The 25,785-nt window shown below is 36.2% G+C and overlaps 1 protein-coding gene across 6 annotated transcripts in view; it reads left to right on the top strand.

Annotated features, from left to right (window-relative positions):
- Positions 1 to 25,785, top strand: part of CCDC146 (coiled-coil domain containing 146) — a 70,852-nt gene that overhangs the window by 23,255 nt on the left and 21,812 nt on the right. For 5 of the 6 annotated variants that reach the window (XM_030480936.1, XM_030480937.1, XM_030480934.1 and 2 more), the window contains 6 exons: positions 11,096 to 11,178; positions 15,126 to 15,335; positions 23,436 to 23,493; positions 24,047 to 24,223; positions 24,813 to 24,886; positions 25,133 to 25,360. In XM_030480936.1, coding sequence (XP_030336796.1) covers positions 11,096 to 11,178; positions 15,126 to 15,335; positions 23,436 to 23,493; positions 24,047 to 24,223; positions 24,813 to 24,886; positions 25,133 to 25,360 — 830 coding nt within the window. The remainder of the gene's footprint in view (positions 1 to 11,095; positions 11,179 to 15,125; positions 15,336 to 23,435; positions 23,494 to 24,046; positions 24,224 to 24,812; positions 24,887 to 25,132; positions 25,361 to 25,785) is intronic. The other variant, XM_030480938.1, reaches the window with a different exon arrangement.

Raw genomic sequence — 25,785 nt, 5'->3', positions numbered from 1 at the left:
TTTTTACACTAGTTCTTGTTTAATTAATCCAATCTGAACAATTTATTTCCCTAAACCCTAGTTGAAATTATACATAATACAGATTAAACATTAAACAGGCATTAGTCACGCACATTTTCTGTAAGTTCGTGATCTCTGGAATGTTACTAGCTTTTATAGAGACCACAGGCTTATAATGATAGTACAGGAGGGAGACTTGGCAAAACCCCCTAATCTGTTTAACTTGCTACAACAATTCCGTCAGATTTTTGCACAGCACAATGGGAACTTTCTTAGGAAATGGGATTTAAATCTACCTTTCCCATACTCTAAATGAACATCCCAGAATGTGCCATGGTGCTTTTAGTTATGTGGCAAAACTCTCTCCCTTTCACATCATAATAGTTCCCCACCAGTGAGATGAAAGACACCCCATTTGGGTGTAAGGTATTGAATTCATTTTGGTTTTGTTAGAAATGTATCAAAACTGAAATGTTTGTAACAGAAGAAATGCATGATTTTAATTTGTGAGTAAAATTTTAAGATTAGTAATTTGATTAATAGAATCCTAAATATTTTTCTACCAGTTTAAAAGCAGGAATTTAACAGAGCTGTGTTCTCCTGTGTGGCTGCTACTGTCAAATTGAGGAAAGCCATACCAGCCTCTTTGAGGGGCTTTAGAACTAAAATAGAATTTCTAAATCCTAGTTATTTGGGAAGCCACAATTCCCCCATACTGTTTGTTCAGTTTACAATGAACTCTGCTATGTGCTATGGGACTTTGGACTGGACAAATTATTCTGTTTTTGTAAAATTAATAATGATTATCCTTGGTAGACCACATCTTGTGAATTGCCTTGACATGTTTAAATGCATATCAAATATTGTTATAAATTTATGACTATTGTGCTGCTTTGAAAGCCCAAGATATCATGAGACCGTGGTAACTTCAAGAAGGGCAGAAATTTCTAGTAATGTTGAATATATTAAAAAAAAAAGAAAGGTCTGGTGGTAACATGAGCTATCTGAGCTTTTCAAACAGCTTTGTCCTGAGACATTCATTCCTTGATCCCTTATATACTTTCACTTTGGCATATTTGCTTCCTCCTTTGGATGAGATTTCTGTAATCTTGAGATGCTCCGCTATCCTCTTGAGTTTGTTATTAGTGTATCAGCAGTTTATTTTGAGCCCAAAAAAACCCATTTCTCCATCAGATACCTGCATGCTTCCCCTGCTTGGAGAAGTCTTGTAATTGAGGACTGGTCTTTCTTCCTGTTCTGTCAGGAAGTGTCTATTCCCAACAATTTGCCAGGTCTGTCTTCTTCCTTCAGGTATGCAGTCTAGCATACCACAGCTTTTTTCATGTTTTGTGCCTCTTCTCTTCCTTGGGATAAATGAAGCAAACTTTCAAAACTGATTTTTTCACACTTCTGCCCTTAGAAAAGGCATTGAGCAATCTTAAACTGGAAAGTGCTGATTCGGCTTGATTGGCAGAAATGTTGGTCCAAATCAAAATTGAGCACTGCAGTTTGTTTATAAACAAAGTTTCTTCCCAGATGGGGCTTTTCTAGGCCCCTAGAGTGTTCTGTATAATGCTATAAACTTTAAAGTAGTTGAACAAGCACAAAATCCAAAAGCCAATCTTTTTTCAACTGTGAAAGGATCTAACTGAGTAATGCTGATGACCACAAGTGAGAATTTTCTACCAAGGTCTTTTGTTTGGTTAAAGGTCATTTTCTTGTGGATTTTCATCTCTTTTATTCTTCTTTTTAGGATTTTTTTCCCTCCTACAGACTAAAGAGATATCTTCATCTTACAGGCATATCTTCCAAAAGATAAAGAAAATAACTGAGAGCTCATGATATTCTTAAATATTACTGAAGATGTTAATTCTGTTCCCAGAAGTACCCAGTGGTTGCAAGGTTAAAGAAATACTATATTTTGGTTTAACAGACTTGTCTGAGGACTGTTTATTCAAAGTTTGTCAGAAGCAGCATGAAACATTTCCCATGATTTTTCAGAGCAAGTCTTTTTTTTCTGGCAGATAATGGAATGTAGGTCAAATAGAACACAACAAAGACTGTAGGCAGATGTTAATTTAACTAAGGTCTATGGCAGTTTAAAACATGACAGCTTGCCATCTGTTTGATTTCTGGCTTTGAGCTGGGAGTTAGTATCTTCTGCAGAAGAGTTGCTTCATAACACCCAGGTTTGTGTAAGCAGTTCAAATGATTGGTATGGACAAACCTAAAGCACATCTGGGCTCATTCCTATTGGTGGCAGAGGTGCGATGTGTTAAGATTCAAGTGCTGCAGTGATATTTTTGATGTTTTTGTAGGCTTCAGTGATTCTGTGATATGTTTTTCCTGGGAAAGAGGATGAAAAGTAATTAGATTACTTTTCAATTGTTCCCACAATGTGGAATAGATGCATAAGTCCATACTAGAAACAAATTTTGATTTAGGATTTTGATTAATTCAGTTGTTTTCTTTATTAATTCAGTAGTCATTCTTCATGCAAGCAGTCTTGATGTTGTCCAGTGGATCATGTGACTACCTGTTCAACTTCCTCATGTCTATGAGAACACATTAGAGCACAGAAAGGAAAGCAGTCCTATTCCATTTGATTTTAATTGTTAATATTCTTATTGAGATACAGATTACATAGACTTAATAGCCACATGGATTCTCTGTATCTGTTTAAATTGGTCTTTTTATCTTTGGCCTTGTTATTTTTTAGTTTTAAAGGGCCCTTTGGCAGTTTATTTTTCATTAGAGTGTGCCTGGCTGATCCATCTGTAATTAAAAAAGTAAAATTGTAGAAATTCTGTGTAAGGCAATACAGTGCTACATCTACCGTAAGTAGGTATATTAATGTTTTTCATGAATGCCTTTACCCCCACTCTCAGTTATGTCTTGATTATGTAGCATGATCTACATATAGCTTTTTTTATGCAAAATACTTTGTAGTAGACTATGAGCCTTTCAGTGGTATATTGGTATAAAAGACTCCATATCAAACTAAAATGAGTAGATATTAATAATTTATCATGCTCATTTTTTTAGTGTTTGACTTTTGTCATTTGAGTTATTCGCTTCTTGTATGTGGAACCAATGCAGCCAAGTCACTTTCCTTTAGAAAACAAAGTTCAAGGAATCATAAACCTTATGCCCTCACTTTGTGAAATGATATGCTATATTCAAAAAGTGTATGCTATCTTTTTATTCATTGTATTTATGGCTTTCTTGGAATAGAAAGAGGGCAAAATAATTTGTGAAGCACTTCATGAAATACAAAAAACCACTTTGTTAAATTACTTGAATTATTTCAGCTTCCAAATAGAATAGGATCAGAAAGGTGATTTTTTTTCATGTAAAAGTAAAATTTACATATAAATGGGATTTGATACAAATGTGCTTGTTACTTTGTATAATTTTGCTCATAAAAATCAGGAGAGAAATGCCTGACTGCATTTGTCCAACCAATAGCCTCATGGCTTCAGGTATTGTTGTTTATCACCTAAATTAAATGCTGAGAAAACCCAGTGACAAATCTTTTTCTATTTGAATGGCTAATAGGCTTTTCCTGGGGACTTCTCATACTTATCCTAAAACATCTACTGCCTGTCAGTATCTGTGTAGTTACAGATGAGAGGGATTCCACCTTATTTTTTGACTCTAATGACAGCATTAATTTAAAAATCAGACTGCATTTTTCTTTAGCTCCTACCATCCTAACCTTTCTCTGGAGTAATGGCTTAAACAAGGCATATCGTCCCCTAAATATCTGTAGTACAGCTATTCCTGTCTGTACATTAAATGCTTCACAATCTGCAAAATGAAATGCAGAATTGCATTGAAATACTGACAACTACAATTTATAGTGTAACTAAATATTTACAGTCTTAAATTAGTGATTTGTATCTTCTTGTCTTAGAATACTTAGAATATGTGCTGAAGCCTGAAATATTGTTGAGTAGAGAAATTCTAGATAATTTAGAAGCATTAGTCTTCTATAACTTTATGAATATTTGAGGCATATTGGAAAATGAGTGATGTATATGACTGAATAAAAAGTATAATGATTATTTATACTGGGCATATAGAAGTTGTGATGCAACACTTTACATTATTAACAGAGTTTTGGTCACTTAAACATGAGGTGCTTAGTCTGAGCTAGTCATCTTTGGCTCCCTCTATTGTCAAAGGTGAGTAAGAGCCTCATTGAGGATGTTTTTTATCTCTTATGAATGCTGGAAAGCACTCTGAAACAATTTAATGAGTTAAATTTTATTATTAAAAAGACACAGGATCTTAAATATACTATTTGGCCATACTTGAGGGGAAGGCTTCAGTTCCCTGAGTGCATTGTCATGGTCCACATTATCTAGCCTTTGTCTAGGTAATTTGGAGGTATCAGGCATAGGCAAGCCAAACATGAGTAGATATCCCTATCTCACCTCTTTTAAAGGATGAAATAGATTCTGTGGAGACTGATAGCCAGCCATATGGATAGAAATGCAAGAATCATAGCATGGGTTCAGCATGCTTGTACCTGTTGCCACCCTGCAATGTAGAAATAACCCCTGAAAAGTCAATGGGAGACAGTGTTGTCTTCTCCCCAGACTAAACACCTAAGCTGTGCGGTAAGTGTCCAAACAGTGTGGACTCAGTGAGGGTTTTAACAGAGGATACAGAGCTTTCTGTTCAAAGAGGAGCACTTACCCTTTTTCTTCCCTGAATGTTTAAACATTTAAATATTATCCAAAGAGGTAAGAAAAGCTCTTAAAATAAACAGCACAGTGAGAAAATTCCAAACCTCACATAGCAGACTGGCCAGAAGAGCTATTTGCCAAGTGGGTAATACTATACTGAAATCCTGACTGTATACAGACTATCACATATATTAATCCCTTGATATTTTTATGTTGTCTCTTATTATGAGGCAAAAGAGTTGTTTGACAAGACCTTTCAGATGTTTGAAATAAAATTAGTACAAAATGTTGGATATTCTTTAGGCTGAAATAACATTAAGCGTAGTCACAAAGTCTTGTTATAATTACAAAACCCACGGCTTAGAATGAAAAAGTGGAAAGTGTTATTGTTCCATTTCATCTTAGAATACATTTTAGTTATTTTGCAGTATCTGCAAACATAATTAGAAACACATGTTAGTCTATCATTTCTGTGAAATGCAGAGATTCTAGGCGCTGTTGGAATTGAATTAAATCTTAGGAAGCCTTCAAGTGTTTCACTTTCACAATGATTATGAGTAACTGATATTAATCAGTAATTTCCTGGTGGTGGCTATATTAATTTTCAGTGCTTTTCTTGATGTTTTTTTATCAAAAGAGTGTGAGGAGTTAGACCAGCGTTCAAATTGTGTCATCTTTTGAAGTTTAAAATTTGGCTTAATTTTATTCATTTCTGGAGAGTGCCAAAAGAAGCTTAAAAAGACTTTAATTCAAAATGGGGAATGTCAAAATCCTTAGAGTTCTTATTTATATCACATTTGAGCTACAGAAAACTTCTTTTGAAATTCCAGATGAGTTCCTTGGTGTATTGCTTTGAGCTGACTGTCAGAAAGGATTGAATATAATCTGTTAAAACGGAGAATGCAGAAGCATACTGCACCTAATGAGGGAGTGAGGAGGTGTTGATGCAGTAAGGGCCAGATTTCCTTAGTATTGCTCACACAGAAGAGTACCTCATTTACCCGGTGGGTCCTCTCCCTTATTTTATCTCTTTGTTACCAACATCTCACCTATATCTAGGGGCTAGTAGACCTGAAGTCAAGTTGGAAGGATATACAGGAGCCCCTCAGATTGTGCTCGTTTGAGATTGTGCTCAGCCTCAGACTGTGCTCACTTTTTGTTGGATTTTATTTGGGAGATGTTGAAGAGAGCTCTGATGGGGAGCTGTTGGTAGCAAGCAAGTATGAATTTATTACTAGTATCGGTATAGAGATAAGTTATGCAGGTGTACTGAACAGCTAATTGAGCATAAGCATTTTCTGTTGTTCTCATGCATTCCTACATTTAAAAGGCTCTTACCCAGAGTCTGAAAATCCACTTTTCCTGCTAGAAAAATACAAAGGATATGCCCTTCCCTTTACCCTTTTCAGCAAAATCTTCCTCCATAGTTTTTATCATGAGACGGGATTATCCAGTACTTTATTTCTTTTTATTGATTGAAGGAAACAAATTTGGTTTGGAATTTGGGTTTGGGTTTGTTTTGGTATGTTTTGTTTTTCTGGTAGAAAAGCCAAACTTCAAATAGCAAGGTAACATGAAAAAATGTAACAAAGTCAGAAAATTATACTCATGTTAATCAGTTAAACATGAGTGTAAAGTAACAGAAAGGGTAACGTAACAGGATAAAATAAACATAACAGAAATTTTAAATGAAAAGGAAAAAGTACAGTAAATCCAGTAATGAGATACATACTTCCATACTTTTTATGTAATTACATTTATGGGAATATGGGGAAAAAGAAAGCAGAAAGTTGCCAGGCAACCATCCATTACCAGCCAAATATTCATCCAACTTTCCAGTAATTCTCCATTCAGATAAGGAAAATTTATTTTAGTTTATCCAGATGATCTATCAATTATGAGTGTGTTTAAAAATGTATGGCGTCCCAGCTCATTGTATAATGAGAAGGAAAAGCTGAGAAAAGCAAAATACAGTTAAGTACAACTGACATGGAAAGGGACTGGAAGACTCAACAGTTTAAGAATATTTACTGGACTATACTCCAAACTCCAGACTTGAGATCACCAGTATAACAAAATTACCTCAGATCTTTCCAGGTCAATTATAATTAACACAGGACTGAAAAAGACATCCTTAGTTGCCATTCACAAGCTCTTTTTTTTCCTCCCTACCCATTTTCTCACTCATTCTTTTCCTTTTCAGTGTAGCAATGTAATTAGTTAAAGTAAGAACTACCATTTTATTTGCCCCAGCAATGTCAGAGCTTCCAAGCAATAAAATGAACTATGTGTCTTGGGAGGAAGGTGGAGGAGTGAAAAGTAACTTCTTTTTTAAACTTGAGATATTTGTCTTGTACACAGCTTTATTGTTTTATACAAATGTGGCTAACACAGATCCAACAGACCCAAAGAAAATTTTCATAAACCTTCATTTAGAAATGCTATGTTTGTGTGTGTGGCTGTATGTATATATATAAATACTGTTGGCTATTTTGTCATTATTTGTTTTATTTGTGTGTTCTTGAATGACGACTTTTTTTGAACTAGCTTGCAAGCTTTACTTCCTTCTCCAAGGTTGAAATCTGGAAGCTCTAATACTCCTTACAGTCACTGCTGCCAAAGTATAACGTGTTTTGAATTAACCCAGAGCTTATTCAAACTTATGTTCTTTAAACTCAAGTGCTGTTACACATAATAAAAGTTAGGAATATTTTCTTTTTTTTACATTGAATTTCCATGTTGCTATTAATAGGAATTAATAAAATTGATCAGGGTAGTCTTGTGTTAAATGTGCAAGATGGGCCATTTTGAGATTATTTTGTTTTGAGTAATCATTACAAGACCCGTGGCACTAGATTTCACAGGAATCTGGGAGCTTCAGAGTGACTGTTACACAAGACACTAATGCTGTCTGGCAAGCATCTCTCTTCTGAAAGTCTGAGGTGTTAGATACCTTTTGCAAGTTATCTCTTTCCTTCTGTTATGCATATTTACAATTTGCCTGCAAAATACCAACATCCATTCCAGCTGAGAATACATTTTAGTTATTTTGCAGTATTTGCAAACATAATTAGAAACACGTTAGCCCCATCATTCTCTGAAATGCAGAGATTCTAGGGGATGTTGGAATGTAATGTTTCTTAGGAAACCTTCGAGTGTTACTTTCACAATGATTATGAGTAACTGATGTTAATCAGTAACTTCAGATTTATTCAGGTTATTAATCATATTTATTCTGCATGAGATGAAAAGCATCAGGGAAGTGTTCACTTAATCCATTTCAACTAGATTTTTTAAATTGACTTGTATCATGTACTACTGTATATGCCTTTTATAATGGATATTATGAATATAGTATAAATTTTATTTAAGAACTGTCAGATATAACAGGCACAAACAGTTTTACAAAGCTAAGATACCTGGTTGTTGTCCTTAGATTAGTTTTCCAAATGCTATTTTGATGGCTAAAGGGAAACTGAATAGATAATGTTGTTCACCATAAGATGTTTGTCCTTTAAACAAAAGTATATGAACGATATGTGAAGGCATGATCTGGGATGTAATGTCAGGGACAGAGGCATATCTACACAGATAGAGTATAGGCAAGTCGGTGATTATAAGTCAAGAAGGTCAAATGTGCTTGTTTCTATGAAATCAAATAACTAGTAAAATGTTCTGAGGGAAATGATACAAGAAAAATTGTTATAATAGTTACTGTAATTTGTCATTGAGCTGGAGGGTGTCTGGCCACAAGAGGTGGTTTGCTTCAGAACTGTAAATAGCCTTTTAAAAAGATGGAAAGACAATTAATTCCTTGGCTCTAACTCCATTCTAGATATTAGTAGGAGCCAAAGTCATCCCAGTTGGAAAACTGTTTACTTCTCAGCCCACCCAATGGCAAACAAGTCAGCAATCAAGTAGTGGCTCTAACGGAAGGTGACCCCTACCCATTTGCAGTATCTTTTGCAAAAAGCTGTTACTCTTTTTCTGCTGGCTTTGCACAACCACAGTTCCAGGTCCAAGAGGGCACCTATTGCCATTCCACTCCTATCTCTAATTTTTGTTTATCAAGAGGCAATTTATTCAGGGACTGGAAATTTGCTGTTCATCAGCATGATAGAAATGTGTAAGGAAAACAGTTGCTAGCCCCATTCTAGGTATTCAGTGAATTTCTGGGAGCACCCATTGATTCAGCTAACGTAGATTCTGAAGTCCACTTAATTTACATGTCACCTGTTACCACGCATGTGGGAATGGCAGCCTTAAAAGCAGTATATATCTGTTTTATCACCACAGATAACACAATTTTTTACAGTAGGCTCATGCTTTCCCCCTTCTTCCACAACTATTTCTTTCCCTCATGCTGTTGCCTCTTTCCCTTCTGCCTTTACAAGAATCTTGGAGAAAACAGCATGCTGGGCTTTAATAACAAATCCTGGGATCAGGGTAGCCCAGCGCTGGCTCTCTGATGGCTTTGCAAATAAAGTTGGTAATGGGAACTATGTATTTGGTGCTGATGGTTTTCACAGAAGTCTCACTCCCTTTGACATGCTGGTATGCAAACCCATACAGTCTTTCTTACGTTGTCCTCTAAGCTATGTGTCTTCACATTGTATGTGACCAGCTTAATTGGAATAGAACTCTTATTTCTGAACTAAACTAAGAAATAAAGTATACTAAGTGTAAAAAGCTTGCGGATATAAATGAGAAATAGTCTCAAGTACAAATAAGTTTATTTCTGTGTAAACATTGCCAAACATGACATAGATCTAGATCCACAGTGAGAAGCCAAGCAGTAACGAAAGCTGGAACTCACAGGTACAGATGAAAGGAGCATGGAGAATGGACATTAGTGAGGTAGCACCCAAATAGGACAACTATATCTGCATGAAGCTAAGAAATAAATAGGTTAAGATAGGGAAATATTTTCTTTCTCACAGAAGAACTAGTTAGGATTGTGAACTTAAGTGAACAGTATCTTTGCATCATACGGGGTGCCAAAATAAATGTTTAAGAGCTGCTTATCATTAATCTCATGCAAACAAATGAAAGACAGATCTTTCCTTTTCTCAGGGCCTCTGACATCAAAGATGGTCTTTGCTACCATGAAATTTTTTGTAGTGGATCTTAAAAAAACCCCATAAATCAAAGAGTTATCAACAAAATGTGTAATTCCTTTGGCATATTAACTTGGGTTCTGATTCTTGACCAGAAGACTGGTTCTGAATGGTTTCTCCTGGATATTCAAGAAAGAGGCATCTACAGAATAGCACACATATGAAACTCTGAAAGGACCCTTAGTTCAGCCTAGAAAGAGGCTTTTCCCCCTCTACAAGGCCTTTCCTTGTAGAGAGCCTATCACTCTCTACAACTACCTGAAAGGAGGTTGTAGCAAGATGGGGATTGGTCTTCCAAGTAACAAGTGACAGAACAAGAGGAAATGGCATCAAGTTGCACCAGAGAAAGGTTTAGATTGGATATTAGGAAAGATTTCTTCACTGCAAGGGTTGTCAAGCATTGGAACAGGCTGGCCAGGGAAGTGGAATCACCATCCCTGGAAGTATTTAAAAGACGCATAGATGTGGCACTTAGGGACATGGTTTAGTGGTGGACTTGGCAGTGCTGGGTTAACCGTCAGACTCAATGATCTTAGGAGTCTTTTTCAATCTAAATGACTCTATGATCCCAGAAAATACTGTCATATTGCTGCTGTGATATATCCCAGTGGTAAAATTGAGCTCCTAGCCCTGTTTCCTATTTATAATAAGGACTGGCTCATTGGCCAAAATTACTGCCCTCAGGACAGCTGAGAAGTCGCCTCAGAGATGAGTAGGTTGCATCACACACATATGGGTTTTGTAGTACTAAATATGTGGAGCAGTTTGATCTTGGTGTTTGCCAAAGTCATGCACAGGTATGTAAGGCGATGCTTTCTGTGGCTTGGGGATGATCCAGCTTGAGCCCAACTCCTCTTTGTTACAACAATATTGCCTGTGGAGATGTTTTAATCCTCAGTTTCACCTGTGCAGGCCAGCTGGTATATACTCAAACTGAACCAGTTAAGCAGTATGGAGAACAGGTGACTCAGAGCCTGAATTCAAAGTCAAAACAGAATTATCATGAAATATTAATACAGACAGAAAATCAGACAAGATATGGTGGTGTAGGTAACACTGTAGTTGCGACAGACACATTCTTTGTATTCTTATATTTGTGCTTTGAATTACTATGTAAATAAGCATTTTTTCATCTCTGTATTTGATTTGGTTGTGTATTTGATTTGGTGTGTTACCAAAGACTGGATAAACTAAAAGGCTGCCAATTATAGTTACAAAAAGTTGCAGCAGAATGAAAGTATTAGTTCTTAGGAGATTTCATAACTGACTGTTTCCCTTCCATAGCTGTTTTCTGCTGGAAAAATCACATGCACCAGAGTAGCAGAGCTGAAGGGAAAGTACACCGTGCTGCATAAGACTGTGATAAGGTATAATGATCCTTTTTTAGACTTTAAGAAGCCAAAGCATTACATATTTAAAGTAATTTTCTGCTCGTTCTGTGGCCTAATTATCATTTAAGGCTTTCTTATGGTGATTGTTCATAAAGAGGAAGCAAAAACACAACATTGAAAAACAATATTATTTAATAGAAACTTCCAGGGTGATTTGGGATATTTAAATATTTGTTTGAACAACATCTTTTTTTAATGTAATAATTATAATATTGGCAGAGGAAGGAAGCACAAACTGCAACAGACAATATACAAATTTAAAGTAAATGTATGTTTGCAGATCATGTAGCTGGAATTGTAACATATGAAAAGGCTCTGTCTTGCTGAGCTAACATCATAGAGAACCACTGAAGAAGCTGAAGGCTCATTTCTAAGCAGGAAAATGAGACCATGTCACATCTAAATAGGTGTGAATTTTACCCTCTGAGAACATTGACAGTCATGTTAGGCAGACTGCTAATAAATTTAGAAGGTTAGAACATTAAGCTGCAAAGTATAAATGAAACTTTAGGTGTAGGAGTTGTGAGTCTGTCCTACTCTGGTACTTCGTCGAAGGGAGAGATCATGCTCATAGCCCAGTGCAAGGCTTGAGCAGGGCATGTGTGAGTGGAAGGAAAGAAGGAGGTCCAAAGTGGGGCACAATACTACAGTTGTACTGGGTGAACAGAGCAGTTGTATTGCAAATATTGCAATACTACATCATTGTTTGTAACTAATAATTTTATATTGCTTGAGGTATACCCATAATTATCAGTAAAATCAGCATCATGATACTCCTTATATTTCTGTAGTATGTATCATAATATCCACCATATAAACAATATTTTAGCCCAGTTTCCTTGGCAGTCCACATCAAAACCTTTATGGCAATTCTGCTTGTAAAACCATGGCTATTCTGTCATTGAAGCTAAAGTCTAATTTAAGAATTCTAAAACTAATTCAAGTCATACCGACTTACTTGGGTTATGCTGGGATTTGGTGTGCCTCCTGGCAATCTGAATAGCAACCAGTGCTAAATAATGTACAGTAATTTGAAAAGGGGTTCACAAAATCCTGAAAACACAGTTTTTCTTGAGGTTAGCTGAGTGTTCTAGTTTCATCTTAATAAAATGGGGAGTTAGAATATGGCTCTGAGTCTGTATGAAGTCATCTGACTATCCAGATTACTGCATAGCAAATATTTTTGGGAAGCAAAATTAAAAACAGCACTCCTAAACCAGCTCGACTCGCTAGAAAATGCAAGAAGCATTTTTTTTTTAATGCTCAGAACTAAACATATTATGTGGCTTTTGGATTAACTGAGAAGGTTTCTACCATACTGGTGTTCACCGAACTGAAGTAGAAATCCAGTAGCTGCTGAACCTGATTGACTTTTAGCCAATGTTAGTTTGAAACCAGTCTTTGTTTGGAAAGAATACAAGCATATTAGTACATATTTCATATTATATTTGTATACCATTCTTTTATATAAATATTCTTTTATGTAAAGACTATTTCTTTTTGTGTATAATATGTGGAATATGAGCTGAATGAAAACTGGAGTCAGCTGTCTTTTCTGTCTCACATAAAACTACCATTAACACCATGCACCAAAAGAATGAAGATGTTAGATGGTGGATTACATCTCTCATTCTTTCCGCAGGAGTACGGAATCGTCATACTTTTGTAAGAAAGTCAATTGGAGAGAATCATGTCACATTCTTTACTTAGACGTAGTCATGTATCAAAGCAAAACGTTAATGCATGAACGAGTACTAATTCCCACAGATAAATTTCTCTTTCTGCTAAAAGAAAGCAAGGGGAACCAATTACCAAAAACTGATCATGATCTCCAGTATATTTTAAGGACTTTTCAGACATCAAAAGTGGGATTCACTTGTCCATATGTTAATATCAGTAAACATGCACATCTGAAGTAGGTATCTAGAGCCCTTTATTTCTTGGTTTCAGTTTTGTACAATTTGGCATTCGGTAAAGCTGAGAAGTGTCACCTGGCATCTAACATCTTTGATACGTTTCTTTGAAGTGATATGTGCATTTGAATTTATGTTTGCTGCACAGCTGAAATTCTGGGAACAGGCTGTCATCCTATTCTGGTACTGTCTCACCCATCCACTTTGCAGTGAGGCTGCACATGTAGCTGATGTACCTGACCTCATACTTGGCCCCTGAAAACTCATTTAGTCACACAATCATGTGGCTCATTTGTAAATTTTCATTTTTATTATCTCAATTTAGGAATCCAATACGAATATTCTGAGACACCAAGCTGTAAGAAAGGCAGGTAATACTGCCAGTTCACTGACAGTTTGGGAATCTTATCTTCTTAAGCCTCTGTTAAATTATTAATCACTTCACAAATTCAAAAGCAGCTGCATCAGACTTGGCAAGCCTACTTTAGCACTCATATGGTTCTAGATGTGTACATTATGTAGATGTCCAGTTATTTCTTCATTGTCCTCAATTGAATTTAAATATCATATAGGATCTTGTGTCAATAAGTCAATTTATTTTTCCCTTCAAAAATTACTGTGTAAATACATCACACATGAAGTTATTTGTTCGTGATAAAGACACACTCTTGTTTCTTGTTGAAGTCTGTGGTTTTCTTATTTTCTGGTTTAAAAAAGGAAGTGGTTATCTAAGTGGAAATGTTACGCAAAATGAAACTTTTTCTGCTATATTATTTCAGCTATGTTTGTGCAGTATAGTCAGTTGTATATTTTATGTTTTTACAGTTGCCATCTCAACTCTATCCTTCAGTTTCATATGTGTTTTTTGTTTTGTTGCTAAGCCAAAAATGTCATCTTTGAGCTAAAATTTATGTATAGTATTTTTCAATATGAAAGATTCCAAATTAATTTGGTTTTAAAAATAATAAATTGCATTATATTTTTAATTAATAAAAGGCAAGGGATAGAGTTCTTTCTTCTTCCACATCATTTGTGACTGATTTTAGTATACCATTATACAAAAGTTGTAATTTCAAAATATTGAGAAGGCATACACAATTACTTCTTTAGCCTCTGTTTATATGTTATACATGTTTATATGTCTTAGCATTTCTAAGGTTTATATGTTGTGTGTTGTATATGAATTTTCATACTGTAATTCCCTTTAAGACTTTTCCATAATAATCAATATTAACAGCCTTTCAGATCTGCTACTCAGCTATCACCACATAGGTTCCTAAGTATATCATGAATACTAGTTCTCCTAACATTGGCAGAATATTACAGTTTGTTGTTTCTGTGAACCTAGACTTCAGTGATACAAGTCAGATCATGTCTACAAGCCTTATAGTAAGCTTCCACAGAAGTCCACAAATGTGTTTGCAGCTTCTGTATCATTAAATGAGTTATTTCAGATATTGGTAACACTACAGCAATAGCAGCATGCGATTCACCAGAGGGTAGGTGTCCTGGTATTTACTAAGAACTTAAAGGTGTCATAGAGCCCAGACTGGGCCTTGTCCTGGTGAATACTTCCCTGTCATTGGTCCCCACTCTGATTCAGATCTAGCCTTTGGCACTTCTTAGAATAAAATGGATTCTCTGTCTCTTCACTGGTTCTAGGAGGTGCTAGACAAATAGATTAGACTAACTAACTGTCTTTTATCTGGTTAAAATTAGATGAGATGAATCCCACTTCAGCTCTAGGTATGCAGAAACCCCCCCTCACATGAGATTCCACTGCTTTCACGGCATTGCAGGACAATTCATGTTTGAATAGACCTCGGAGGTCTGTGGTCCAATTTCCTGTTCAAGGCAGGGTCACCTAGGATGTCAAACCTGATTATTCAGGATTTAATCCCATCTCATCTTAAAAACCTTGAATTTAATATTGTAGGTAGGTAAAGAAGTATAAATACAAAGCTCATGCTTCTCATTGCCTAGTTCTATATTTTTTTCTATTTAATGTAGTTTACAGGAATCTGAGATCCAGCTGTTGCAAGAAGCCAAACGTCTTAGTGCAGAACTGGAACAACAACAACATGAACTGGAAAAAGCAGAACAGTTCCCTGAAGAATCCTTCAGTGAAGTTTTACAAATAAGGAAACAACTTCTTAGTTGCCAAAATGAATACAATGCTATTAAAGAAAGAGAATCTGACATTGAGTACAAGATAAAATGGTAAGTGATAGTAGTCAAACTTTGCTATTTTTATCATAGTTTACCTAGAAAGACACTAACATAAAATATAGTTCAATCTCCTCTCCATCTTACATGAACATATTTCTTGATAGCTATTGTTAAACAAACTGCCACAAACTTTCCCTAGAAACAGCAACATTTCCAGTGATGGATAAAACTACCCTGGTGTGAGATTTGTAAATATTTCTAATTTTAGAACATGCTATGGTATCCTTTGAAATGCTGTTTAAAATTTACTACATTGCGTGTTTAATGTTTAGGTAGGCAAAATTAACAGAAACAATTCTAGTCTAGGATACCTTTTATACAGATGATTAAAGTGTCTCAGAGACCTGGTGACTAGAATTTTATGGAAACGACGGCATAAATAGACCCGATGCTATTTTCAACATCAGAATGTGTATTCAAGTTTTTCTATTCAGGTATTTAAAGGAGGAGAAGTACTGGAATAGTCTTATGTCAGAAAAATGAGAAATTTGCTGTGAAAGAAGTGAATACTTGACATTTCTATAAAAGGAAAAAAGTCCAGAATAAGCTTGATATTGTATATATTTTAATTATCTGCTTATATGAGTGTGTTGCACTTGAAGCTTTTATAGTAAAATTACAAACAGTACTATTGCATTTTTAAAAATATGGAAATGAACTCATATTTTCATTATCTTCAGTCCAGCTGTAGTGTAGTTGGTGTATAGAAGTACAAATAAATGATGTCAGCAGCTCAGCAGTTAAAGCTGTTTTTCTGCAAGGGGAGCAGGGGCACTGTACTAACTGCAGAGAGCAGATTTTCTTCTGGCAGCCTTTCCTTGATTTTATTTTTTTTTAGAGCCAAGTGTTTGCTGTAAGGGAGAAAGAAACTTGAGAAAGCAGCAAATTGGGAGTGGGAGAAATAAAGAAACATGGAAAGCATCTGGAAAAAATTATTTGCTATGAGATAACTAAGCAACATGGTTTCCTGAAATAATTATTAAACACAGAATTTATTGCAATTTCCAAGCAGTCCAGAAATGAGCTCTTCAAAATATCATGGTTTTTACCCATTTTACCTCATGTCTCATGAACATTTTTCACTGAATTTGCATCACTTTTCCAAAAAATGATGGGGGTTTATATGTTTATAAGGTTGTTTATACGTTTATGTGGTTATTTATATGTTTATATGGTTATTTACTTGTGCTCTATTTTCTACCTGAGGACAAAAAGAGATTTCTGTCCTACACAGACAGTTTAGGCATTCTTTCAATTACCCTTGCACATTTCCTGCATTAATTTTTATATATGAATTGAATATCCTATCTTGCAGACTAAAAAGACACTATTTGGGTCAGTCATGCTATGAAAAGCTTTCTTTCACTTTAATAAGAAACTTCCTCTGTTTGGGCTTATGTATTGCATGAGATCAAAACCAGCTGTACAGTCTGACCAGAGGTCCATATGGCGCAGTATCTAACAGCGACTGAAAGTGCACCCCCCAGACACTGGTGATGCAGGGATTTCTTTGAGCCAAATGCAGTCTTCTGTATTTAGGAGTCCTCAGTTAACCCCTCTTCCTTGAACTTCTGTTTCCTCCTTACTATATAGACTTCTGGCACTGCAACACACTGGGCAATGAGTTCCATAGATTAACTACACAACTGCCACCTCCTTTATTTTTTGGACCTGACTCCTATCAGCTTCATTTCATACCCTGTAGTTCTTGTGCTGGATGAGACAGTGAACATCTGATCCTCTCTTCATTTTCACTGCTGCAGGATGGTTTGATAGAGCTCTTTTGTACTCCCCTCCCCTTAATTTGTGAACTTTCTAAACTGAAAAGCTACAGATTATTTAATTGCTACTTGTTTGGAATCTGTTTCATGCCTGGTGGTAGCATTGGGTTTTATGCGTATTGTGGGTGTGGAGTGAGCAGGATGTGCCTTGGTTATGTGTGGACAATTTGTTTAGTGGGAGAGAAGATACTACTTTCCAGAAATGAGAGGGGGTTTAATGCTGGAGTAGTGTGGAATGAACAGGACTGGCAGAATACATATCTGTGTGGGGAACAGATGAGTGAATGTAGTGGGGAAATGGAAATGAGATATGAAGAAAAACAAATAATGGTTGTGAATATATGTTTATAAAGAGGGGATGGTTTTGATGCCTGTGAAGGACAGTCAAAATGAATGTCCAGAATGGAGTTGTGAAAAGCAGTTAATCTAAAATTAACACTGATGTAAAATGAAGATCTATATGCCAGATGGTTTTATGCAAATAATAAAGCAATGGCTTCTAAAACATCTGTGAGCATGGGTGGTGTCACAGACAGAGGGGAAGCTGCATCAAAGATATTATAAGTAAGTCTGCTGTTATGTAACTGCTTGTTTCCTTCATTTCTGAAAAGGTTAGAAACTCATGCTCCAACCTTTTTTGGCCCTTAATCTCTCTGGAGCACAGTTTCCCTTGTTGTCCAACTGTGTTAATATGGTCCCAGCTGTGCTTGGCACTTACAAGTAAACTTCTCTTTGGGAATTATGACTAATGGCTATTTAGTCTCAAAACAAACATTGCTTATTTACCTTCTTACATACAGCAGGTGGAGATGATGGAGGGGAAAAGCTTTTGAAGGGAATATCTGTGTCTCTTATCTATTGCTTTATCCATTTCTTAGAAGTCTTGAATCTTGTCTACACAGAAATACTGCTGAGCTGGGAGTGAAAGCAAGCTTCGACAGATCTTCTGCTTCCGTTTCTGTAAGCATTTCTCTCTCTGAAGCGTCTCTCTAGTCTCTGCTGCCTTTACTTCCTGCTTTCGCTTAGTACCCTTTTTACACTCAGATTCAAATCTGACAACAGTGAACATTTTCTCTTGGAGAGTCATACAGATATACCATAACATTAGCAAAGTTATTTTTTGTCTCAAGGTCCTTTAGTAGTCTCTTTTCTGTATTTCATCTCCTATTTGCTTGCCTCTGTAAACAATTTTTCCAGATCAGATAGCTTCAACAGGTGAATGTGATATTTCATCTTCTGGTTTAACTCTTTGTTTCAGCACTGTAGTATCAGCAGATTTTCAGGAATTCTGTCTTTTTTTATAGCTTAAATAGTTACATGAAGTATTCAGAACCAGCTCTGATGCACTTCAGCTGTTGGGGAAGCCACCCTGAGAGTGGCTGCATGGCTGTGGTGTGCTTCCACTGTAGTGTGTGCCTCTCTTCCAGTTTGTGTTCCTGCTCTCCTGTACAGTCATACTGGGTTCATTGCTAGTGTGTCTGCCTGACTGTTCAGCACGGGAGGGGAACAGCAGTTGGAAGGATTTTACTGAGGTTATAAATTTTAAGCTCCTACCCCAAAGTCACAGCTGACTCAAGGAGTATTCTTCCTCTCCAAAACGATGAGGCAAGTGTAATAAAGTAAAAGGAAAAATAGCAATCCCAGTTCAGTTCTGGTACAATTGCATTCAGAGCCATGAAGTTTCTTCATATAACTGGGACTAAACAAGCCTTCGTAAAGCAAAAAATCAGATTAGCACATGGAAAGGTTCAGTGTGATCACAAGGATTTGTTCTAGCTTGAGGAAACCTTTCATTTTAATGTCCATGTGAAGCTTAGAGTCCTGGTATGTGAGACCAGATAAAGAGCTGGGATTTTTCATAAGGCAATAGTAACAACAGTTTATTATTGAGAAATAATAAATATATCACCTAAATTAATTTATCATCTAAATATATCTAAAAGTGAGCAATTAATTTGTAATGAAGTGATCTATAACAAGAGTTTGTGAGATTAAAGTTGCCTAATTCTTGAAAAGAATTTTACTTTAAAGCCTGAGTCCAATCTACAGCCCTCATAGTCATTTGTGCAGGTAACAAAACAGCTATTCACTGGAGTAGTATGTGCTGTTGCATGCTAGTCAGGATTGCAAAACTGAGTTTGTCCTTGTAGAAGCATTGCAAATATGGAAAATTATTTCAATGCTTGTAATTATTTCAGGATTAGTCACCAAATAAATAAAAAGTGAAATGTTTAGCTCTTGTCCATAGCTTTTCTGGTAAAGAATAACAAGTCATAAGTAAAATGAATTGAGTTGCAGTTGAAGTTGTTATCAACTAGTCTTATGACTGCATTTTCCAGTGCATGCAAACTAATTACAGTTGGAAGCTTTGCAGGAATCTCATGCTAGCAGCTTCTTGGCTGTGGTATCTTCTACTTGTGGTCACTAGCATTTTAGTTGTGAGGTGCTGAGAGTCTTCTGTGGATTCCTCAGCAATCCCAGCTATGTGTCAGAGTAGCTGAAGGAGTTTGCTTTCTTGCATGATGGGATTTGTAATGATAACAACGTTTTGACTGTTTTGTGAGCTGAGGAACTGAAATGGACCTCTGCTGACAACTACCACTACATTTCTTAATCTCTCTGACTTAATCTTTTTATTTCTGTGTCAGTTTGCAGCTGTAGACATCTCTCAGGGAAAAGGCTGGAATGTATTTTTATTAATGGTCCAGTTTTCTGAGTGCTTTTTCTTGACTCATTAGATCTGCATCCATGATAGCTTTTCGTGTACTTACTGCTATTAAGCTTCATGAAAATAAGTAAAGCAATGTGAGAAACATCTGTGAACATTAATGCTTAAACTTAAGGGTTTCATCTTTTTTCATTTTGTATGTTATTACAGGTATAATAATAATAATATTAAAACCCACATGGGATTGAAATATACACTTATCAAAGAAGGGCTATAAACCAGTGGTAATTCTAAATTCCTAGTGCCACTTGCAGCTATTTGGTTTGTTCTTGTGATTTATGTCTATTTTATAGGCAGTCATGAGGCTGATATCCATATATCACAGATTACAAGATTCAAATGCTAAATGAAAAGACCCGATTTTCTTTGCTTACCTTACATTAAGCTTCTGTGTCTATTAAATCAGAGACTGAACTTAAATCCGTGAAGAATCTTATTTGATTTCTTAATCTGAGTTAATCATCCTGGTCTCCCTTTAGAGTCGACAGAGAGAAATACGTTATCTTCAGCCATTCATTTATCTCATCCTAAAATAGGCACGTGGGATGTCAGATGACCTGTCCTTTGGAGATTCCTGTTTTCGTTCCTGACAGTAAGGAAGCCTGGGGATAGTAGCACAAGGGCACCTGTCTAATGTTGGATGTGGGCAGCTGGACCAAACTTATTGCTCAAAAGGGAGAGATTTAACTTCTCTGTTACCCTCTTATTCTTTTCACTCTTTCACTGGGTTTTGTGTGGAAGTAGTTGGTCTGTTTAAGGTAACTTGGTTACTTGGTGCTTGCTGTCAGTGTTGCCTTTGTTTATGTCACAGAAAATGAGGTGTTCAAATCATTTTACTTTTGCTGGATGGAAAAGCCTTTGTTGAGAAACTGGAATGGCTCCACAGGAATCTGTCCTCATGAGTGAGGAATGTGGCAAAAGAAAAACAATGTCAACTTTGCTCTCCCTCCTGATTTTTGGGATTCTCTTTTGATCGTTCGGCATGATATTAAAGAGGGCACAGCATGGACTGATGACCGGCAATGCAGTACCTCTTTAATCAGTTTGCACAGGACTTACTTCGTAACTTTTTGGGGCAGTCAAACAGTTATGCGTATTTGTGCAAAATGGAAATTCCTTATAATTAACGTGATTACGCCAGTCCCAAGGAGTTCAACTAGAAATCCTGCCAGAATGTATTTGGAATATTAATTGTCCTTGTTAACATATTTCTATGTTTAGACAACCTGTTGGTAAGCACAAGCATTGTTTTGACCCACATAGCATTCCAACACAGTATACTCAGTTGCAGCTTATAGGTGCAGTACACAGGAGCAGACCAAAGCTACCATCACAGAATTGAAGTAGCTCAGTTTTTAATGCAGTTTGATCCCTGTGCTCTCTATCACTGACTTTAAACAGTGGAACATAAAACTAGTAGTTCCTGAGCCACACTGCAGCAAAGAAGAAATCACCTTATGGTGTTTCCTTTACTCACATGTACTTGCATTGTACACCTGCAAAATACTCCTGTGTCTTTCTTCACTCTTCTTGGCAATTTCTTAAGTTATAATAGATTTTGCAATAGAATTATTTTTTTCTTTTGTAAATAATTTTATCATTTTTTGGGGAAGATTGATCTAAATTCAACTTTTTTCTTTTATGTTTTTTCAAACTCATTCACTCTGTGAGTGTTTAAACACTCATATTCAAATTTGGTTTTAGACAAAGCAGTGTCTGTAAGAGGCGTACTTGTACTCTGCCTGTGCAAATATACATATGTGCAGTAAATCAACTTCTTCTCTATGCCTTTATTTCCTCCTTGCTCCCCATCTAAGCCAGATCTTGTTCTTCATGATCTTTTTATTTAGTACTTTTTATTGCAACACCACCAACCCAATTCTCTTTTTGACTGTTTTCTTTCCATAATTGGAAAGATGTCACCTGAGGCTTCCAGGTATAAGCTTTGCTTCTTTTGTTGGAGGACCACAATATAAGAAAAAGTTTAGGGGATGGTGGGTTTGCGCCTTGAATCAGTACTGATAAAGAACTGAGCACAAGATCCTAGTGATGATCCTCCATGAGGCTGGCTGCTAGGAGGCTGATCTCTCTCCCATGACCACCTGACCGTCACCTTCTGAAACCTGAACCACCACCACCACCATGCAAAGTCTTAGGCTGATGCTGAAAGGTTTCAGAGGAAAAAAAAGAAATACCAGTCAGCTGCCTCGGTTCTGTGTCAGCCACATTCAGAAGCAACTGTAATAGTTGCTTTGGGTACATAAGTTGGTTTGTGGGGCTGCCCTAGGACTCCCTTGCATAGTTTGTAGCCCCAGGTGACACAGCTATTCCATGAAAGCCTGTCCCCTTCTCTTAATACTCCCCTTAATTATTTATTTATTCTAACAAATTGTCCTGGGTCTCAAGGAAGCCTGACCAGCACATGCATCAGCTGGAGTTACAAACACAAATTTAAGTGCTGAAGTTGATTCTTTGCTATATCTGGGACAGAGGATTCAGTGGTTCCACCTATTCCCCAGCTGCAATCTTTATAGCCTGGGACTCAGAAATGTCAGCAGAGGTTCTAATTACATTGCAAGAACCTGCCTCCTTGTTCCAACTCAATAGCACAATGGCCTAGTAAAGCTCAGTTTGGTTGTGATGACATGCAGGCTGCTGTAGCCCGTTTACCTCTTAGAGGTGCAGAATTGTTCTGTGCATGCACTGGGGATGTATCAGTGTATTTCTTCACTAGAGCTAATGCCACCAAGAAGCTCCTATTGTATGTCCAACAAGCTTGTTTGTTCAACCCCACTTTTGTAGTCATTTCTTCATCTTTCTCAAAGCAGCATCACTGAAAACACACCCAGAATACCTAAGAGCTTTCCTGTTTTTATCTTTCCTTCTTCATCCCTCCTTCAGCACCCGTCTATTGTTGCCAAAGTTTAAATTGCAACATAGTTTTGGGTTAAGATCACCATGGCTATTCAGGTTACTTTTCTACTATACCCCATTGACTTAGCCAACCACCCCTCTCTTTTCAGGATTTTTTTTCACAGGACCCTGTTCGGGTTTGAGGAGCTTCAGTTACAGTTGTTTATAGTGTGAATGTGTGCATGAGCAATGACTCAAAGGAAGAAGAAAGTTTCTCACTAGCAACTTCACTTTCTTTGATGTGTGCTGGTTTTGTGGGTGTTTATAACCCACCTCCTCTTTTCTTTTGCCTCACTTCCATGCTTAAATTTTGTTTTCTGAGGTTGGGAGAAACTGTGGGTGTAGCATTATAGTGTAAAGACAAGGGTGAATGAGGCATAAATGCATCACTGCAGGAGATGGTGAGACTAAGAAGAATCAGGTTCAAAAGTTTAGATGTGTGCACTGTAGAAATAGCCTGCACATGTACCATCTGTCTTTCAGGACTCCCAGTTACCAGTCAGCAGCCCTCCTTTAAATCTGGACACTTTTCAATTGTCCCTGATGATAATTCACCATACATTTTAGTCTAGCATGAGATAGGCTTCCATACTTTTTTACCATTTACTATATTATGGTAATATTTATTGTACTACTAATATATTTAGCTTTGCTTTGATTTTCCTGTAGTTTGCAAGAAGAGAAAAGTCTTTTGGAAAATGAATATGCAAGAATTCCAAAACACAGGGTAAGTACAAAACATGAGAAAAGCCATGGTTAATGTTCTGTCAGCTAATATATAAAAACATGAATGAAAATATTTTCACAGTGAGTAGCTCTAGAGTTTATTTAAAATCTGGAATACATAGAAAACATGAGAGGTGGAAGTTGTAGGAGAGCCTATATCATATTGTTCAGGTCTGATAACTCTAGGGCAAGTGACGAATAACTGATTCAGAAAAGATCTGGATTTTCTTAAGTTTACTCAAGAAAATTTTTTACTGTATTCATCAAATGGATACTGCATGTAAAGGTAGGTACAGGGTTTTGGTTCTAGGATCTGAGTATGGAAAATAAATACATTTGCTGTCATAATTCTGATGAATGAATGTGATTTTGTTGGAGATAAAATTCTCTGGTTATTGATAGAAGAAACATACATCTTGTTAAAAAATTGTATTTCATACCTTGTTGTAAAAACTGTTACCACCATTCAATGGTAATGAATCTGTTACATCACAAGCCTGTAAAATTTAACAGGGAAAATAAAGTTAATCTTGTCTTTTACTTCATTTTTAAAGGGAACAGAAAAGAAAATTAAACAGTTGAAAGAAAATTGTGAAGAGCTCTGCAAAGAAGTAAATCAAAAGAAAGCAGAAATTAATGCAATAAAGGAAGATGTTTCATCCAAGAAAAAGCTGATGTTGATAGATAAGAAAGAAACAGAAAAGCTTCTGGAGAAGCAGGCTAATTTAAAAGTAACACAAAATTAATTGTGTGTCTGGGTGTATGTATGTGTTTATGGGTGCACGCTTTGTCCAAGGAAACAGCGAATCTTCTGGATGTTGTTTAGTCATTCCAAATTCATTAGATGGCGTTACATTTTATATTACATCATTTTTCAATAGGCACGAAACATGCTGCTGTCCCATATCCATTATTACTCCTTTAGGAAATAATAGTCATGGTTTTGATTAAAAAATTACGTGTTTGCTATGTTGTGTTACTGTTGGCTGCTCTGACATATGCCCAGATCCAAGTTAATACAGATTTATGCTGAGAATTAAAAAACATACCCAAGTCTTTGCCACTTTACATGGTATAGATAATATAATTAGATGTATTAATAATATTCAAGCATAATTTTTATCTTGCAGACATAATTAAATCATAAATATTAATGTTTCATTCAAAAGTAGCAGCTATATTTCCCTGGGACAAGCTCAAGTAATTCAAAATATGTTTCCTGCTCATTTTCACAGAATGTGAATTGTAGGTGAATATTACTTCTATGAAATTTCATCAGATTTTGAGGCTATTAATCTAACCTTTCTGTTTTGTCACCAGGATGAGCTAGTAAGGATCCTTGGTGTTCCAGTAAAACTTGGAAAAGAAGCTGAGAAGATAAATTGCAAAAAAAAGTACGCTTCTATAAATAATTATATATACATAAATATGTATGTAGGGCTTCTTTTCATCCATTTGTTACAGAGATGACTGAGTATAGTTGTTGATTAAAATTAGGATCAACATTTTAAAAAGCATCTATAATGCACTTAAAATCCATGCGCGGCACTGAAAAATATAGTATATGAAGTGAAACATTGCCATTTAAATATACATGTGGAAATGTTAACCCCGACTGTTTTGTTAAAATATATCCACAGCGATGAAGAGAAGAAGAAAAAAGCCCTTAATGACCAAATAGAAGAGTTGAATGGTACCCTGAAAGCCATTGAAAGGAGGACTGAAGAGATTTTGCAAGAAAAAGAAGATATAATGAAGGAATTGGATGGGAAACAAATTTTGCTAGAAAGCAAAGAACGAGAATGCAGTACTTTGTCAAAACTACTAGAAATTAACAGAGAGAAAGAATTGGTGGTTGTAGCAGAGAGGTTAGACATAAACCGTGTAGCATGTGTGAACAATTCTGTGTTCTCAAAGATCTCTTTCTTTTCTCTGCTGTATTGCTTATGTTTTCAAGTTTTGTGCTGCAACCACTGTGGAGTTGAAATTATCAAGCTTGGTTTTGACTTCAGAAATGTTTATATAAACTACTAGAATCTAGGATCTGGCTTGAAGAGCATCAGAAAACATAACCATTTGATAAAATGCTGGGAGAGTGGAACTGGACTTTGCTCTGAAAGGGAAATCTTTCAAAGGGTTTTTCTTTCCAGTGAAAATATTTTTTTTCTGTGTAACCCACAGAAAGTAAATAGAACAAGAAAAAGAATCTGTCAGTATTTTCATTTTTCAAATGAGGATCATAGATTTCTGCACCCACTCCTGAGTTTCAGTGGGGACCAGTTACTCATCTCTT

The sequence above is a fragment of the Strigops habroptila genome, chromosome 3, assembly GCF_004027225.2.
Source record: "Strigops habroptila isolate Jane chromosome 3, bStrHab1.2.pri, whole genome shotgun sequence".
Lineage (NCBI taxonomy): Eukaryota > Metazoa > Chordata > Aves > Psittaciformes > Psittacidae > Strigops > Strigops habroptila.
Note: the sequence above shows the minus strand (reverse complement) of the source record. Positions and strands in the feature narration are given on the sequence as shown.